General features: G+C 49.5%; 1 protein-coding gene across 1 annotated transcript in view; it reads right to left on the reverse strand.

The window, feature by feature from the left end:
* ush2a (Usher syndrome 2A (autosomal recessive, mild)) overlaps window positions 1-19,352 on the reverse strand; it is a 303,512-nt gene that overhangs the window by 17,021 nt on the left and 267,139 nt on the right. The window contains 5 exon segments of the mRNA XM_048228289.1: window positions 4,263-4,491; window positions 8,611-8,682; window positions 9,019-9,351; window positions 9,933-11,119; window positions 11,919-12,146. Of these exon segments, the coding sequence (XP_048084246.1) occupies window positions 4,263-4,491; window positions 8,611-8,682; window positions 9,019-9,351; window positions 9,933-11,119; window positions 11,919-12,146 (2,049 nt within the window).

Genomic DNA, 19,352 nt, shown 5'->3' on the forward strand with positions numbered 1-19,352 from the left:
AGGCAATACGCAGGGACCGCAGCCACTGCTGCCACACACAGGGGTGTGTGGAATTCACAATCCTGCAGGAGGGTGCAGCGACGGCACGGGTGTGTGTCAGGAACGTCTCAGCGTCAGCACTCCAGATGGAGAAGTGTGTGTGTGTGTGTGTGGTGGGTGGGTGGTCATAGAAAGGGCATCTTGTCACCCAGATGAGGAAAAGGTCAGAAAGGAGGGGGGCAGCAGAGAGTGACATGTTGTCATCTTGACACACACACACACACACATAACATACATATGTACACACACACACACAGATACATACATACATACATACATATACACACACATATGTATACACACACACGCACACACACACACACACACACACACACACGCACACACACACACACAGATACATACACACACACACACACACACACACACACACACACACACACACACACACACATAACATACATACACACACACACACACACACACACACATTATGCTTGGTTATCATCTACACACACAGACACACCACTGACTCTCAGCTCTAAATTGACCACTTCCTGTAACTGGTGGGATAGCTTCCCACACTTTGGACATGTTCAGATGTGTGTGTATTTCTGTAGTCCTCACAGGGGATTGCTGTGATGGTGGTGCAACAATGTGTGTGTGATGGCAGTGAGGTACTAACACACAGGTGTGTATATGTGTGTGTGTGTGTGTGTGTGTGTGTGTGTGTGTGTGTGTGTGTGTGTGTGTATATGTATATGTGTGTGTATGTGTGTGTGTGTATGTGTGTGTGTGTGTGTGTGTGTGTGTGTGTGTGTATATGTATATGTGTGTGTGTATGTGTGTGTGTATATGTGTGTGTGTGTGTGTGTATGTGTGTGTGTGTGTGTGTGTGTGTGTGTGTGTCTTCCAGTCACAGAGGGACTGTGTGTCCTTGTGGCGAGATCAGTGTTTTTACTGCGGCGTGATGCCATGCATACAGAGCTGTAATTAGGCTAATTACGGCTAAATAAAATAAAACACCGGACACACAGCCTCTTTGGTCTCAGATGGACAGAGGTTTACATGGCGAGGCTACTGTTCCTCTCACGCCCAGGTTTTCCCCTGGCAGGGTCAGGCGCCGTGGCGACGGACGCGCTCCTCATAAAAGCAGACAGGGTTCAAAAGCTAACTGGTCTGGTGCGAGTGGTAATTATCAGAGAGCTTAAAAAAAACGGCCAGGGAAAGTGTGACTGCTCATCGTTTGGAGTTTGAGTTCCAGCTGAGAGTTTGTCCTTGTGTTCACTCCAAAAGTCAACCAATGAGGGGAGACAATTAGTTCTGACAACAGCCCAGTAGGGAACACCAATGCAGACGTGCTCTATGTGTAAAACAGTCAGCAACACCCATGCTAAGGCCTGCTCTATGTGTTCAATAGAAGGGAAGACCACCCATGCTAAGGTCTGCCCTACAGTATGTGTTAAATGAAGGAAAGATCACCTATGCTAAGGCCTGCTCTATGTGTTCAATAGAAGGAAAACCTACCCATGCTAAGGCCTGCTCTATGTGTTAAATAGAAGGACAGATCACCCATGCTAAGGCCTGCTCTGTGTTAAATAGAAGGGAAGATCACCCATGCTAAGGCCTGCTCTATATGTTAAATAGAAGGAAAACCCACCCATGCTAAGGCCTGCTCTATATGTTAAATAGAAGGAAAACCTACCCATGCTAAGGCCTGCTCTGTGTTCAATAGAAGGGAAGACCATCCATGCTATCGTCTGCTCTATATGTTAAATAGAAGGAAAACCCACCCATGCTAAGGCCTGCTCTATATGTTAAATAGAAGGGAAGACCACCCATGCTAAGGCCTGCTCTACAGTATGTGTTAAATAGAAGGAAAGATCACCCATGCTAAGGCCTGCTCTATGTGTAAAACAGCAGGATATGACCACGCAAAGACCTGCTCTATGTCTGTCTGTGTCTTGCAGGACGGAGCTATTGACCAGGTGCAGTCACCTGGTTGGCTCTACCAGTGCTATAAACAGAGCTACCTGGCTGGGGTTAAGCTTTCCCTCTCTCCCTCCCTCTCTCTCTCAGCATGCCTTGCAGTTTTGCTTTTTTTGCGTTAAAGTCTAAAATGTACACTACACTTTTATTTCTCACCATCACACTTATCGCGACTGCAGTGTACTTATTGACTTTAATAAAACTGTTTTGCTAACTGTTTATCCACGTGTTGTCTCCCTTATGACTTCTCACCAAAAACAAGCCTGGTGGACTTAACAGCTGTGTGTGAGAGTCCAGCTCTGAATCTGCATATGCTGTGTGTGTGTGTGTGTGTGTGTGTGAATGTCCAGCTCTGAATCTGCATACGCTGTGTGTGTGTGTGTGTGAATGTCCAGCTCTGTATCTGCATACGCTGTGTGTGTGTGTGTGTGTGTGTGTGTGTGTGTGTGTGTGAATGTCCAGCTCTGAATCTGCATACGCTGTGTGTGTGTATATGTGTGAATGTCCAGCTCTGAATCTGCATATGTCAGAGAGGTCGGTTCCTTCGCCGCTCTTGGGCCTCAAACCCGCCACCTCAACACACACCGGCATGGGAGTCGAACACTCTAACCACTGAGCTAAAAGCACAGGCTTCCAACTCAGCAGTTAGAAGCGTTCTTAAGGTTAGGGGTGTGAGGATTTACACGCGCAACTAGCATGCTAGCTCAGTTCGCCTCCTTTACACACACGCTGAGTGTGTGAATGTCCAGCTCTGAATCTGTATACGCTGTGTGTGTGTGTAAATGTCCGGCTCTGAATCTGCATGTGCTCTGTGTGTGTGTGAATGTCCAGCTCTGAATCAGTATACACTGTGTGTGTGTGTGTGGAAGTTCAGCTCTGAATCTGCATGTGCTGTGTGTGTAATTGATCACCGATAGCATCTCCCCCATCCGGTCACATGTCACCAGCAGTTAGCAGCTGCCATGGGAGCTGACCCACAGGCATTAAAAGGTCTTTCCAATACGCGTGCCTTTACTGTGTGTGTGTGTGTGTGTGTGTGTGTGTGTGTGTGTATGGGTCTGAGGACACTGGGGAATAATTCACTGGGATCATGACTGGTAATAATGAGACTCACTGGATTCAGATTTAACCCCCCCCGATTAGTGGGTGGTTCACATGTGGACATGTACATAATGTAGGACAAGAATACTGACACACACACACACACACACACACACACACAAATAATAAAATAATAATCCCCCCCCACACACACACATACACACACTGTCCGTCATTCACCCCACCTCCACCCCCATATCATAAATAAGGCAGAACAATCCGGTAAACCTCCATCGACTCCATCAACTCCATCCGCCTCTCTTCTCTCTGATGTCTGACATGCCGATACCTGCGCTATCACGCTTGGAAAGGGTACGCTGTCAATTAAGAGAGGTCTCCGTGGCAATGCATGACAGAGAGATGTGGATCAGACCCCCGTCGGACAGAATTCCGGGAGACAGCGTAGTGTCTGGCCAGTGTAATTATAAACACTGTATTTAAACATACCTCCCATAAAGTGTTAATTTATATAGTGCATACATCTCATGAAGTGTTGATATGTCTTCTATATAAATAATTCTTGGAGCTGTGCATACCTGGCACTCAAACACAGAGTATGGTGTGAGGTGAGGTTGGCATGAGGTGAGGTTGGCATGCATACCTGCTACTCGTAGGCGGTGTATGGCATGAGGTGAGGTTGGCATACTGTATGTACCTGGTACTCGTAGGAGGTGTATGGCATGAGGTGAGGTTGGCATGCATACCTGCTACTCGTAGGCGGTGTATGGCATGAGGTGAGGTTGGCATGAGGTGAGGTTGGCATATGTACCTGGTACTCGTAGGAGGTGTATGGCACGAGGTGAGGTTGGCATATGTACCTGGTACTCGTAGGAGGTGTATGGCATGAGGTGAGGTTGGCATATGTACCTGGTACTCGTGGGAGGTGTATGGCATGGTGAGGTTGGCATGAGGTGAGGTTGGCATATGTACCTGGTACTCGTAGGAGGTGTATGGCATGAGGTGAGGTTGGCATGCATACCTGCTACTCGTAGGTGGTGTATGGTTAGAGGTGAGGTTGGCATATGTACCTGCTACTCGTAAGCGGTGTATGGCATGAGGTGAGGCTGGCATATGTACCTGGTACTCGTGGGAGGTGTATGGCACGAGGTGAGGCTGGCATATGTACCTGGTACTCGTGGGAGGTGTATGGCACGAGGTGAGGCTGGCATATGTACCTGGTACTCGTGGGAGGTGTATGGCATGGTGAGGTTGGCATGAGGTGAGGCTGGCATATGTACCTGGTACTCGTGGGAGGTGTATGGCATGAGGTGAGGTTGGCATACTGTATGTACCTGGTACTCGTGGGAGGTGTATGGCATGGTGAGGTTGGCATGAGGTGAGGCTGGCATATGTACCTGGTACTCGTGGGAGGTGTATGGCATGAGGTGAGGCTGGCATATGTACCTGGTACTCGTGGGAGGTGTATGGCACGAGGTGAGGCTGGCATATGTACCTGGTACTCGTGGGAGGTGTATGGCATGAGGTGAGGTTGGCATGAGGTGAGGTTGGCATACTGTATGTACCTGGTACTCGTGGGAGGTGTATGGCATGGTGAGGTTGGCATATGTACCTGGTACTCGTGGGAGGTGTATGGCATGAGGTGAGGTTGGCATGAGGTGAGGTTGGCATACTGTATGTACCTGGTACTCGTGGGAGGTGTATGGCACGAGGTGAGGTTGGCATACTGTATGTACCTGGTACTCGTGGGAGGTGTATGGCACGAGGTGAGGTTGGCATACTGTATGTACCTGGTACTCGTGGGAGGTGTATGGCATGGTGAGGTTGGCATATGTACCTGGTACTCGTGGGAGGTGTATGGCATGAGGTGAGGTTGGCATGAGGTGAGGTTGGCATACTGTATGTACCTGGTACTCGTGGGAGGTGTATGGCACGAGGTGAGGTTGGCATACTGTATGTACCTGGTACTCGTGGGAGGTGTATGGCACGAGGTGAGGTTGGCATACTGTATGTACCTGGTACTCGTGGGAGGTGTATGGCACGAGGTGAGGTTGGCATACTGTATGTACCTGGTACTCGTGGGAGGTGTATGGCATGAGGTGAGGTTGGCATATGTACCTGGTACTCGTGGGAGGTGTATGGCACGAGGTGAGGTTGGCATACTGTATGTACCTGGTACTCGTGGGAGGTGTATGGCATGAGGTGAGGTTGGCATATGTACCTGGTACTCGTGGGAGGTGTATGGCATGAGGTGAGGTTGGCATATGTACCTGGTACTCGTAGGAGGTGTATGGCATGAGGTGAGGTTGGCATATGTACCTGGTACTCGTAGGAGGTGTATGGCACGAGGTGAGGTTGGCATATGTACCTGGTACTCGTAGGAGGTGTATGGCACGAGGTGAGGTTGGCATATGTACCTGGTACTCGTGGGAGGTGTATGGCATGGTGAGGTTGGCATGAGGTGAGGTTGGCATACTGTATGTACCTGGTACTCGTGGGAGGTGTATGGCATGAGGTGAGGCTGGCATATGTACCTGGTACTCGTGGGAGGTGTATGGCATGAGGTGAGGTTGGCATATGTACCTGGTACTCGTGGGAGGTGTATGGCATGGTGAGGTTGGCATACTGTATGTACCTGGTACTCGTGGGAGGTGTATGGCATGGTGAGGTTGGCATGAGGTGAGGTTGGCATATGTACCTGGTACTCGTGGGAGGTGTATGGCATGAGGTGAGGTTGGCATACTGTATGTACCTGGTACTCGTGGGAGGTGTATGGCACGAGGTGAGGTTGGCATACTGTATGTACCTGGTACTCGTGGGAGGTGTATGGCATGAGGTGAGGTTGGCATACTGTATGTACCTGGTACTCGTGGGAGGTGTATGGCATGAGGTGAGGTTGGCATGCATACCTGTTACTCGTAGGCGGTGTATGGCATGAGGTGAGGTTGGCATACTGTATGTACCTGGTACTCGTGGGAGGTGTATGGCATGAGGTGAGGTTGGCATGAGGTGAGGTTGGCATGAGGTGAGGTTGGCATGAGGTGAGGTTGGCATGAGGTGAGGTTGGCATGAGGTGAGGTTGGCATGAGGTGAGGTTGGCATGAGGTGAGGTTGGCATGAGGTGAGGTTGGCATGAGGTGAGGTTGGCATGAGGTGAGGTTGGCATGAGGTGAGGTTGGCATGAGGTGAGGTTGGCATGAGGTGAGGTTGGCATGAGGTGAGGTTGGCATGAGGTGAGGTTGGCATGAGGTGAGGTTGGCATGAGGTGAGGTTGGCATGAGGTGAGGTTGGCATGAGGTGAGGTTGGCATGAGGTGAGGTTGGCATACTGTATGTACCTGGTACTCGTGGGAGGTGTATGGCATGAGGTGAGGTTGGCATGAGGTGAGGTTGGCATGAGGTGAGGTTGGCATGAGGTGAGGTTGGCATGAGGTGAGGTTGGCATGAGGTGAGGTTGGCATGAGGTGAGGTTGGCATGAGGTGAGGTTGGCATGAGGTGAGGTTGGCATGAGGTGAGGTTGGCATGAGGTGAGGTTGGCATGAGGTGAGGTTGGCATGAGAAACAGCCTCCATTTCAATCGTGTGCTCTCCCCTCCAACCCATTGACCTCATAATGCTTTGCCTTTTATGTGATGTTTTCCAGCTCTTTCTGTTATTCTGGGCTATATGGGGCTGGAATCTGCCTCCTGGCAGGGTCAGTGCTATCTGTTCCTCCTTCCCCTCTTTCCTCCCTCTCTCTCTCTCCCCTTCTCTCACCTCATCGTTCCCCCCACGATGAAAGTGAAAAATCCCCCGACCTCATCAAACACACAAAAACGCCTGACCACCACCGGAGACACTTTCATCTCCTCTCCTCTCCTGTGCTCTGCTCTCACTCAAAGTGACTGCAGGCCCACTGCCAGCCCTGGCAAGCAGCACCTCCCAGGTGCTTTCCCCTGATCAGCTCGCTGGCATTAGAACCAAGGAGAGGAGAAGGGAGAGAGAGGGGGGGGAGAGGGAGAGGGGGAGAGATACAGAGAAAAGAGGAGAGAAAGAGAGAAAAGAAGGGGGGAGAGACACAGATGGGGAAAAGATGGGAAGAGAGACACAGATAGAGAGAGAAAGGGAGAGAGAGAGAGGGGAGAGAGAGAAAGGGGAGAGGAAGACAGAGAGAGAGACAGAGAGAAGGAGAGTGAAAGAAAGATAAAGTGAGAGAGAGAGAAAGAAGGGGAGAGAGACACAGATAGAGAGAGAGAGATACACAGATAGGCAGATAGATGGAGAGAGTGAGAGAGAGAGGGAAAGAAAGAGAGAAGGGGGAAAAGGGGAGGGAGAGAGACAATAAGAGAAGGAAGGAAAGAGAAAGAGAAGGGTAGTGAAAGAGAGACAAAGAGAGGAGAGAGAGATAGATAGGAAGAGAGAAAAAGTGACAGAGAGACAGAGACAGTGAAAAAGAGAGAGAGAGTGAACAAGAGAGTGGAGAGGTGAACGTAGAGAAGGTCGTCTGGGGGAGGCAGTGATGGCGTGATGATAAAGCTGAAGGGGTATTATTATCCCCAGCTTATCAGTATTTCACTTCAACATACGCATGCGGCCGACCACCCCTTTAATCAGCGCGCATTTGAATGGGGCTCCTATCTCTTACCGGGCTTTGCCTCCGCCGCGCCGCACCGACACATGACCAAAACCCCAAGGGTGACTCCTATCCCTCCGCTGTCTCTCTCTCTATCAGGCTCTTCCGCCCCTCCGCTCTCTCCCCCTCTTCTAGTTAAGGATGCTCAATGACATGCGATGAATGATCGGAGGTGTTAAGGACAGCAGGGTGAGATTTAGGACATGCCCCAGTATACGTTTACGGTACGGTACCGTTATTTCAAACTAAGCATTTGTTATAATTTTATCAGGCTGTAAGACATCTGCTTGTTTTATCCTTCCCAATAAATATAAACAAAATCATACATTCTAGAAAGAGCCTGGTATGAAATAAAGCTCGGCAGAATTTTCAATATCCTTCTGTTGGGGCATGCTGAGAACACTCAATCAAATGCAAATGCTCAACGTTTAAAACTGGGTCAGGGTGCGATCACACAGGGAGCGGTTTTGCTGCTTGTAAAACGTGAGGTGCACTACTACGTTTTAATACAATCGCAAATAACGCTCGCTGTTGAACTTTTTCCAATTCAAGGTGCTCAGGTGCATCAGCAAAAATGCGAGGTGCAACAGGCGCACTAACTGTGAGGCGCCCAGTGCTTACTGCCGATACGAAACAACGGAAAAGAGACGCCTCTCACTGCAGAAACAGCACCCTGTCTGATAGTGCCATGTGTAGAGGGGGGGCTGCAAATGACTGTACACAACTTTCTGGGTAAGCCTGCAAATGACTGTACACAACTGTCTGGGTAAGCCTGCAAATGACTGTACACAACTGTCTGGGTAAGCCTGCAAGACGCTGCAAGACCACACAGAAGACTGACATTAGACTGTAAAACTGTGTAAAAGTGGATGACTATAAAACTGCAGCACTGTGCAAGACTGCACGACCCTCTGAACCTGTAGTGTGGAGTGTAGAGTGTATAGCCCTGTGTACCTGTAGTGTGGGTTGAGAGTGTATAGCGCTGTGTACCTGTAGTGTGGGTTGAGAGTGTATAGCGCTGTGTACCTGTAGTGTGGAGTGTAGAGTGTATAGCGCTGTGTACCTGTAGTGTGGGTTGAGAGTGTATAGCGCTGTGTACCTGTAGTGTGGGTTGAGAGTGTATAGCCCTGTGTACCTGTAGTGGGTTTGAGTCCGGTGATAAGTGTGTGTGTAGCCCTGTGTACCTGTGATAAGAGTGTGTAAGAGTATAACCTGTAGTGAGGTTTGAGTCTGGTGATAAGTGTGTGTGTAGCCCTGCCTACCTGTAGTGAGGTTTGAGTCCGGTGATAAGTGTGTGTGTAGGCCTGTGTACCTGTAGTGAGGTTTGAGTCCGGTGATAAGTGTGTGTGTAGCCCCGTGTACCTGTAGTGGGGTTTGAGTCCGGTGAGGCTGGTGGACCGGCTCTGGAAGGCGCTGTGCTCGGGGGGGAAGAGGTGGCGCCGGCTGCTGGGCTCGGCCGGGTCGCGGCTGTACACGGAGTAGCTGAGGATGGCGCCGTTGGGCTGTGCCGGAGCTTCCCACTGCACCAGCACGCTGGCCGCGCCGGTGGCCTGCAGTTTGGGCGGGGCGACACCAGAGGGCGCCGAGGGCCGCGTGCGGGCCACGGCCGCGGGGCTGATGGCGGCACCCTGGCTGTTGTTGGCGGTCACCGCGTAGCTGTACTCCACACTGGGCAGCAGCGTGAAGTCGTGGTACCTGCAGGCAGGTCGGGCACAGCACTCCACAGTCATCACACACAGTTACGCTCAAAACACATTACAACTAGTAGGGGGATTTCATTCAAAGGGTCTGATAGCAAGCTGAAGTGAGTTACTGAATGTAATTCCTACAAATTCATTTAATTTTCTTTGGCACATTTGAAATACTAAGTATTTATTTCTCTAAGACCTACTGTGAATAAGTAGTACAGCCAACTCCCAGTACTGCACCAAGGTCCTTTTTTGTGATGCCATTAAGAGACTATAGTATTTTCAGTATGACTAGTTATGGTGACTAATTTTGGAGGCTGATAATTTTCTTCAGCCTCATAAGATTGAATTAATCGGTTATAGCTGTTATAGTTGCTTTTCTCAATTTAAATAAAATATTTGAGCATGTCAGAGTGTGGCTTTTTCGCTGTCTGATTCCTACTGTCATACATACACACACTTCATACCTGGGGAGGGAAACACAGCACACGCACACACACACGCACACACACACGCACACACGCACACACACACACACACACACACACACACACACACACACACACACAGAGGCTGCATGTCTCTCACCGTGTGTCGTTCCCCACGTACACCAGCTGTCCGTCCCTGCGCAGCTCGTAGCCCGTGATGACCCCGTTGGGCCGCCCCGGCTCCCTCCAGGTCACCTCCACCGACTCCGAGCCCGTGACCTTGAGCATGGGCGCCTGAAGGTCGGCCGGGGGGGCCTCCCGCGTGTGCAGGGGTGCGGGGGCGCTGGCGGTGCAGCCCCCGTTGGTGCAGGCCCTCAGGGTCAGCTCGTACTGGGTGTACGGCAGCAGAGTGGACACTAGTGCTGTCAGCCTCCTCCCGCGATACACCTCCTCCCCGTCCACCAGCAGGACATAGAGGGTGATCTCCCCGTTCTGGATGGATGGTACGCTCCAGGAGACGCTGGCAGAGTGCGCCGTGACGTTGGTGGCCGTGGGAGGTTCCACTGTGGCGGGGGGAGCCTCCAGGGTTCGGATCTCGGTCGGGTCGCTGGTGACGCAGCCCTCGGCGGTGCACGCCACGATGGCGTAGCCGTAGACGCCGTAGGGCAGCAGGTCCACGTCTGTGTAGCTGAGGACGCCCGAGTCGAAGCTGAAATGGAAGCTGACGTTGTTGCGCAGGATGCGATAGGTCAGCAGAACGCCGTTGCTCTCGAGGGGAGGGGCCCACGACACCTCCAGCGCGTAGGGGTTCCCCTCCACGTGATTGACAGACGGAGCAGCTAATCCCCGCGGAGAGGCCTGCTTGGTGCGCACGGTGAGCCAGGGGCTGTCTGCGTGGCCGGCCGCGTTGACCACCCTCACGAAGAAAGCGTACACGCTCCACGGCTGCAGCCCCGTCACGTTATGGGAGAAGCTGCTGGCCCGCGTGTCGTTCTCCGTAAACACGACCTTTGCCCTCTGCAGGTCCTCCTCCTCCGTCCTTGACCTGCCCGCGTCCAAGGTCACCGCCATGACCCGATACTGAAGGATGCGGCCATTGGGGTGCGTGGGCGGAAGCCAGTGCAGCTGCACGCGGTTGGCACTGATTGGCTCAGCCACCAGAGGGGGCGGGGCGGAAGGGGGTGCTTCCTCAGTGGTGATTGGCTGCGGGGGCGTGCGGGTGCATCCAGCGGCCGTGCAGGCCTCCAGTGCCAGCGTGTAGGTGGTGAAGGGCTCCAGCCGGCGGAACAGGAACTGGCGCGAGAGCCCACTGAACTCCAGATTACCCTCGTTATAGATGTTATACATCTGCAGACACACACACACACACACACGCACACACACACACACACACACACACACACACACACACACACAATGCAATACACACAAAATGTGTCATATAAAACATTTCATGCAGTGATTTCATTGTCAATGATACAAACACATAACTGTAACTACGTCTGAAAAAAAAGATTGCGTTTTCTGTCTCCTCCCTGTGATGCGTTTCCTGTCTCCTCCCTGTGATGTGTTTCCTGACTCCACCCTGTGATGCGTTTTCTGTCTCCACCCTGTGATGCACTTCCTGTCTCCACCCTGTGATGCGTTTCCTGTCTCCTCCCTGTGATGCGTTTTCTGTCTCCACCCTGTGATGCGCTTCCTGTATCCACCCTGTGATGCGCTTCCTGCCTCCTCCCTGTGATGCGTTTCATTTCCTGTCTCCACCTTGTGATGCGTTTCCTGTCTCCTCCCTGTGATGCGTTCCCTGTCTCCACCCTGCAATGAGCTTCCTGCCTCCTCCCTGTGATGTGTTTCCTGTCTCCACCCTGTGATGCGTTTCCTGTCTCCTCCCTGTGATGCGTTTCCTGTCTCCTCCCTGTGATGCGTTTCCTGTCTCCACCCTGCGATGAGCTTCCTGCCTCCTCCCTGTGATGTGTTTCCTGTCTCCACCCTGTGATGCGTTTCCTGTCTCCTCCCTGTGATGCGTTTCCTGTCTCCTCCCTGTGATGCGTTTCCTGTCTCCACCCTGTGATGCGTTTCCTGTCTCCTCCCTGTGATGCGCTCCCTGTCTCCACCCTGTGATGCGCTTCCTGCCTCCTCCTCCTACCTTGATGTCTCCGTTGGGTACGGCCGGCTGATCCCAGATCAGCAGCAGAGCGCGTCCCTGCTCCCTCTTCTCCACGCTGAAGTTGGCCAGGCCGCTGGGTGAGGCGTCCAGTGTGCGCACGGCCGCCCAGGGACTGGACACGCTGCCCGCTCCGTTCACCGCCTCCACGCGCACACTGTAGGTGGTGTAGGGCTCCAGACCGAACACATGGGCCTGCAGGCTGTCCCCCTGCAACACACACACACACACACACATACGGATATTGATGAGTGTCAAACGTATGCTGTTTTAGTAGATGTAGATGTAATATATGCATTCTCTTGAAAAAATATTAAATGTAAAGAAAAGTAAATGATAATAAAAATAAATAAAAGTATCTTAGCTACTAGCTTATTTTCTAATCGATGAACCCCAGAATTGCCTTCAAACGAACACAATTCCAAACCTACTGGATGAAAATGCAGTACATTGGTTCACAGGCAGAAATGAAAGCGGATGTTTGATGAAAACAAAAAGAGAACAAAAAAGCAACTGCAGAGCAGTAAGTTCCCACTGGGTGAGTTTGCTGGACGTTCCTCTTCCATTTGAATCCCAGCAGCACTCCGTAGCTCTCCGACGACACCAGACGTGAGTGTCAGCTTGTGTGTTTATGCAAAAAAGCTCAGAGTTTATTCTGCAAATTGATTTTCTGCATGTTCATGTCATGTTTTCTGAAGGGGCCCTGGGTCCTGCGTGTCAGCAGTCTTGGGTAAGCCTGGGGTTTGGGAGTGTACACACACACACACACACACACACACACACACCCGTGCGGCGTGCCTGTGTTTGGCTTTAGATGGGATTAATCAGGATGGGCTTTCTGCAGTTAGCCCATTTCTGCACAGCTGCCGCTAGCAGACAGAACTGCTAGCATGCTGCTGGGACATTAGCATAAATACAGACGCCTCTGTTTGAGAGAGAACACACAAACATACCCACACACACACACACACACACACACACACACACACACACACACACACACACACACACACACACACACACACACACACAACACACACACACACACACACACACACACACACACACACACACACACACACACACACACACACACACACACACAATGCTGGCAGGATGTGGTCCTGATAACTGGGGTTTGTAAATAGTTATTTCTTCTACATGTTTTTAAACAGCAAACAGGATTAATAACTCCCCTGTCACAAGACAGGATGAGAGAAAGAAAGAGAAACAGAGATAGAAAGAGAGAGAGAGAGAGAGAGAGAGAGAAAAGAAGAGTGAAATTAAAAGAGCAAAGCTTTTCCTTTGTAAATGGATCCACTTAACCAGTGCCAGAAAAACAACAGGCGTAAGCCAGAGTGCAAACAATAATCTTCCCCTGACAGATTAAACCCTAGAAATCCATTACGTGGCGGGGAGCTTCTGGGGCGGTTAAAGGTAGCTGTTTTACGTGCTGAAATATGGAAAGCATGTGGACCATAAAGCAGAAAACATATGCACACTGTCAATAGCAACAGCTGCTTGGTTGGGTTTTTATTTTAGTGCCGAGACGGAGGGTCCGCCCCTAGATGGCAATGCTATCAAACACTTTTACCCAAACACACACACACACTCACACACACACACACACACACACACACACGTCCTCTCCGCATTAACAAGCGCCTGCTTGCTCAGCCGAGACGCTCAAGGCAGCCATTAAAAAGCGACTAAGAGAATTGATTTTTTGTTATAGATTTCTAAATAAATGTTTACAGCTTCGCATCCCTAAAAGTGAAGGTGTTTAAGTTTTCATTAGGAGAAAGGGAAAGAGGGGTGTGTGGCTGAATCAAGGGGGCTCTCGGGAGCATTTCCATATGAAATCATTGAAATTACACTGCATATCATAAACAGTAGACTTAGAAAAGGGTTTGGGATATATTTAAGGAAGAAGATTCATAAGAAACATGCAACATATTTTTTTTTACATTTATTTAATCTGCAACATATGCAAAACCCACAGTTTTTTTTCTCTCTCTTTGTCTTTTGTGTGCACATATGTGCACCTATAAATATTCATAAAGACTTTAAAACAAAAGCACAAAAGAATTACCGGTGGATCTTTTAAGTGTGTCGGCTGTCTGTGGGGTTTATTGGCTATGACAAAAGCACATGGCCGGCGAGCTGGGTGCCTGGACCAGGCGGCAGGTCGGTAATTGAGGGAGAGGGTAGGCGTGTGCCGATTGCATTATGCATGCGAGGGTGGGGTGGGGATCAGAGAGGTGTCTGATGGGCTGCTGCTCGCTCGCCTGTGTGTGTGTGTGTGTGTGTGTTTCCAGCGGAATACACCACTTCAGTAGCTCGTACTCAGCCATTCCTTTGGTCATTTAGCACCTCGCTTTAGGCCTCTCCTCTGTCTTTAAGCAAGTAAGTGTGTGTGTGAGTGAGGGGGAGTGTGTGTCAGTGAGAGAGTGTGTATATGAGTGAGGAAGTGTGTGTGTGTGTGTGAATGAGGTAGTGTGTGTGTGAGTGAGGGAGGGAGTGTGTGAGTGAGCGAGGGAGTGTGTGTGAGTGTGAGCTCAGGTTCCTCCCGTCCCATGCTCTTTCCTCTGGTGTGTGTTATTTCCTGCGACAGCGCAGGGAGTGCCCAGGGCCGGCCATGATTTTAATGAAGAATAACCATGTGTATTTGTCACAACAATTATGCTGATTAGACCAGAGCGCACATTCTTGACCCTTCAAAGGTGCGGGACAGCCTCATTTGCATACAGCAGACGCACTGTCGCCGCGGCAACGACTGCAGCGCAATTCAGCCGGGGTTGCCATTTATTAGCCGAGAGAGAGAGAGAAACAAAGAGAGAGAGAGAGAGAAAGAGAGAGAGAGAGAGAGAGAAAGAGAGAGAACTCCCAGGAATCTCCACCACTTTCTTTTTTTTAGCCGGTACAAAAACCATTAATCTGGCAACATCAAAGGAGCTGAGAATATAACATGGATTGTTACGGCGGGGCCCTCAGCAGGTGATGTATTCTGCGCACATGTAAGATTAGGCAAGAGTAAATTATGCATTTAAAGGTGTAACGGCCCTCCTCATGCATTCATCTGGAAAGGCCATCAGAGGGCAGGTCTGCACTACTCAAGCACGAGCACGGGAACATGGGGAGAAGACAGGACACTACAAACAGCCTGGACAGATATCGCTGAAGAGACGACAAGCCAACATAACACATACAGTAGGCTCAATCAGCATAGTACTGAGAATATAAAAAACAGATATGACACTATCTGTATGTCTGTGCAATTTGAAAAAGAACAAAGGAAAATGTAGAGTACATACACTACTAGAACTACCAACGCGTTTACACATATTGGCCTTTATTATATATATTCTATAAGAGAAGCTTACGGAAAATATCATATCAAATGGGACACTATTGAATTGTACATGATGCTCAATTTATAAATGAAATTCATAGCATTTTGCATGATTAGAATTACTATTGTGAAATGTAATATTAGTAGCATTATTTGTATACACTACAGCTGAACAGAAAGTATGCGCTAAATAAACAGAAAGTATGCGCTAAATAAACGAGATGAAGGTGAGTGGTTCATGATGACATCACATATTTAGCTCGAAGTTACCGTACCAGCACGAGTGGTGGTTCACTCAGGGTAGTACATGTCCACTAGCAAAGTGTAAGTGTGTGTGTGTGTGTGTGTGTGTGTGTGTGTGTGTGTGTGGTCAGAAATACCAACACACTGCTACTGGGACAGCCTCTCTGGCCAGAGGAGCTAGTGGGAGGGGGCTGCTGGGTAATCCTGCGCGGATGGGGATGCGGATGCGGGGCGCCGTGGCGACGGCGAGGCATGCCCACCTCATACTGGCAGCCATGATTGTTTTTGGCGGCTTGAGGCCACACGGCTGGCCAGAGAGCGGCGGGGGAGCAGCCAATCACGCAGCGACTGCTCTCATTTCTGCAAACACACAATACCCTGTGTGTGTATGTGTGTGTGTGTGTGCGTGCGTGCATGCAGGTTTGTGTGCCTGCGTGTGTGTGTGTGTGTGTGTGTGTGTGTGTGTGTCTGCGTGCGTGCATGCAGGTTTGTGTGCCTGCGTGTGTGTGTGTGTGTGTGTGTGTGTGTGCGCGTGCGTGCATGCAGGTTTGTGTGCCTGCGTGTGTGTTTGTGTGTGTTTGTGTGTGTGTGCGTGTGTGTGTGTGTGTGTGTGTGTGCGCATCACTCAATGTATCACTCAATACAGTAATTTACAGATTAGGTAACATAGCTACCACCATGAGGCAAAATGTGATTTAGGATAAGTCCTTTATCCTATGATGATATATTTACAAACATAATGTGATTTAGGATAAGTCCTTTATCCTATGATGATATATATACAAACATAATGTGATTTAGGATAAGTCCTTTATCCTATGATGATATATTTACAAACATAATGTGATTTAGGATAAGTCCTTTATCCTATGATGATATATATACAAACATAATGTGATTTAGGATAAGTCCTTTATCCTATGATGATATATATACAAACATAATGTGATTTAGGATAAGTCCTTTATCCTATGATGATATATATACAAACATAATGTGATTTAGGATAAGTCCTTTATCCTATGATGATATATATACAAACATAATGTGATTTAGGATAAGTCCTTTATCCTATGATGATATATATATACAAACATAAGGAAAATACAAAAGAATGAAAAAAGAATGAAAGAGAAAAACAATGGAGGGGTGGAAAGAATATGGATGAAGATAACAGACAGATACAAACACACAACACACACACACACACAGATATATATATATATATACAGTATATACTGTATATATACTGTACACAGAGAGAGAGGGAGACATAGATAGACAGACAGACAAATAGATAGATACATACATAGACAGATAGACAGACAGACAGATAAGTGCACATTCCTTAAGAAGTGTTGTGAGGGTCCTTTCTTAAGAAGGGTAGATTAGCATGTAGCCTGTGCAAACTGCAGCGTTGTGAGGATCCTTTCTTAAGAAGGGTAGATTAGCATGTAGCCTGTGCAAACTGCAGCGTTGTGAGGGTCCTTTCTTAAGAAGGGTAGATTAGCATGTAGCCTGTGCAAACTGCAGCGTAGGAGGGTCCTTTCTTAAGAAGGGTAGATTAGCATGTAGCCTGTGCAAACTGCAGCGTTGCAGGAGGATCCTTTCTTAAGAAGGGTAGATTAGCATGTAGCCTGTGCAAACTGCAGCGTTATTGAGGATCCTTTCTTAAGAAGGGTAGATTAGCATGTAGCCTGTGCAAACTGCAGCGTTGTGAGGATCCTTTCTTAAGAAGGGTAGATTAGCATGTAGCCTGTGCAAACTGCAGCCCTGTGAGGTTCCTGAGGAGGAGTGTCTGTCTGTCTGTCTGGAGGGCTGTTATCATTAGCAGCAGCCCTCACTGGCGCTTAACATCTCACCACCTCACACACACACACACACACACACTCCAGAACGCAAGGGTCATCGCAGACCTCCTCCAAGGGCTGAGCTGGGCTGAGCTTCAGCAACAGGCTTCACAGAGACGCTCCTCTCCACTCCTTTCCTGACCACTACTCTTACCCAAAAGCACACACACACACACACACACACACACACACATCGGCAAAGTGTTAATTATGTGTGAGACGGTTCAAACGGGGGCTGCACTGAGGGAGAGGGCTCCAATCAGGTGAAGAGCCCTTAAATCAATGGGTGAAGAGGGCGCACGTGTGTGTGTGTGTGTGTGTGTGTGTGTGTGTGTGTGTGTGTGTGTGTGTGTGTGTGCGCTTGTGCATGTCCATGTGTGTATAGAGGGGCAGCATGGAGGGTTTGAAGAGAAGGGCTTGTGGGAGTGTGTGAGTGTGTGTGTGTGTGTGTGTGTGTGTGTGTGTGTGTGTGTGTGTGAGGGGGTGCTGGGTTGGGGTAGAGGCTAGACCCTGTGTATCAGCCCCAGGTCTGATGAGGCCACTCCAGTCCTCTCCTGCTCTCCCCTCCTACCACCCACCCCCCTCTTCTCCCTGCACCCTGCACCTCTGAACACACACACACACACACACACACACACACACACTGGTCACACTTCAGGCTGCCCTCTCCAGTCCCGTTTGGCCTCTCCTCAGAGCATCAGCGGAGGCTGGAGGACGTCGTCACGGGAACCTCAGCATCTCCAGACCGCCGGGTCAAGCACTGGCCTCGGGTCGCCTCGGCTTAAACGACACCACAGGGACGGGCCATTAAAATGCCACGAGGGTACCGCTAAGAGGGTCTGAGAGGCTTCTACAGCCACACCGGAGGAGGGGAGGAGAGTCTATCATGGTCATCACAGTCATGGCCTATGGGAGGACACAGTCTATCCTGGCCATCCTAGTCACGGTCTGTTGGAGGACACAGTCTATTATGGAGTGGTGTCTGTGCCATTGTTAGATGACTTCAGGCCCATCCACCAAATACTGCCAACAATAACTGCAAGAAAGTACAGTCTTAAAGGTGCTCTAAGTGATGTTAAGCGGTTTCTGTCACATACAGCAAACATCTCCTCACAATCCGCTAGCTGCCTGTCGCCTGAATACACTGTAAAAAAAAAAAAAAGCCTCTGTAGACAGCCCAGGCTCCAAAAACGGCAACAAAAACAGCCAAGTGCAGCCTGGACCATGAAACATAACAACAGTTTTAAAGTATTGCTCTAGCTAAAAACTACAGTTTTAAAGTATTTCTCTAGCTATTAACTACAGTTTTAAACTATCTCTCTTGCTATTAACTTAAGTTTTAAAATATCTCTCTTGCTGTTAAGTAAAGTTTTAAAGTATCGTTCGAGCTAATAACGACAACATCCACAATGTATACTGTGATGACAACAGCATGTTGAACAATATCGTTTTTACTTCCTGACACTCACACAAACCCTTACAGCCCTGCAAGCATGCACATGGACATTCTGTGGCCGTTTGCACTGCAGTAGTAGGTAAGGCGCACAAAGGCAGACAGACAGACACAGTCAGACCAGCCCAGCTCGTACAGTCCTGGCAAAAGTGGATAATCGCCTGGCTCTTCTTAAAGCCTGAGCACTGATACGGACTCACAACCACCACCGCAGCCCAGTTACAGGTGCAAGTGCTGTTTTTAACCACGAGGAAGCCTTTACTCTCAGCGAGCGCTAGATGCTAACAGCGCCTCCAGGCCTGTGCAGTCGACTGTGAAACTAGCCTGGAAAGCCTTCAATGAAGCACTCACATTTGATCCTGCCACAGAAGGAGAAAAGCATGATAATCAGATCTCAATGAAAACACACTAACAGATTACCACACGCCAAGACATCGCCAAGACATCAACGCCGCTATCAACCCATTAACGCCATTGCGACACAGAAAAAATCCATGCCACACTTAAAGCAGCTACGT

The sequence above is a fragment of the Alosa alosa genome, chromosome 19, assembly GCF_017589495.1.
Source record: "Alosa alosa isolate M-15738 ecotype Scorff River chromosome 19, AALO_Geno_1.1, whole genome shotgun sequence".
In the NCBI taxonomy this organism is placed as follows: domain Eukaryota; kingdom Metazoa; phylum Chordata; class Actinopteri; order Clupeiformes; family Clupeidae; genus Alosa; species Alosa alosa.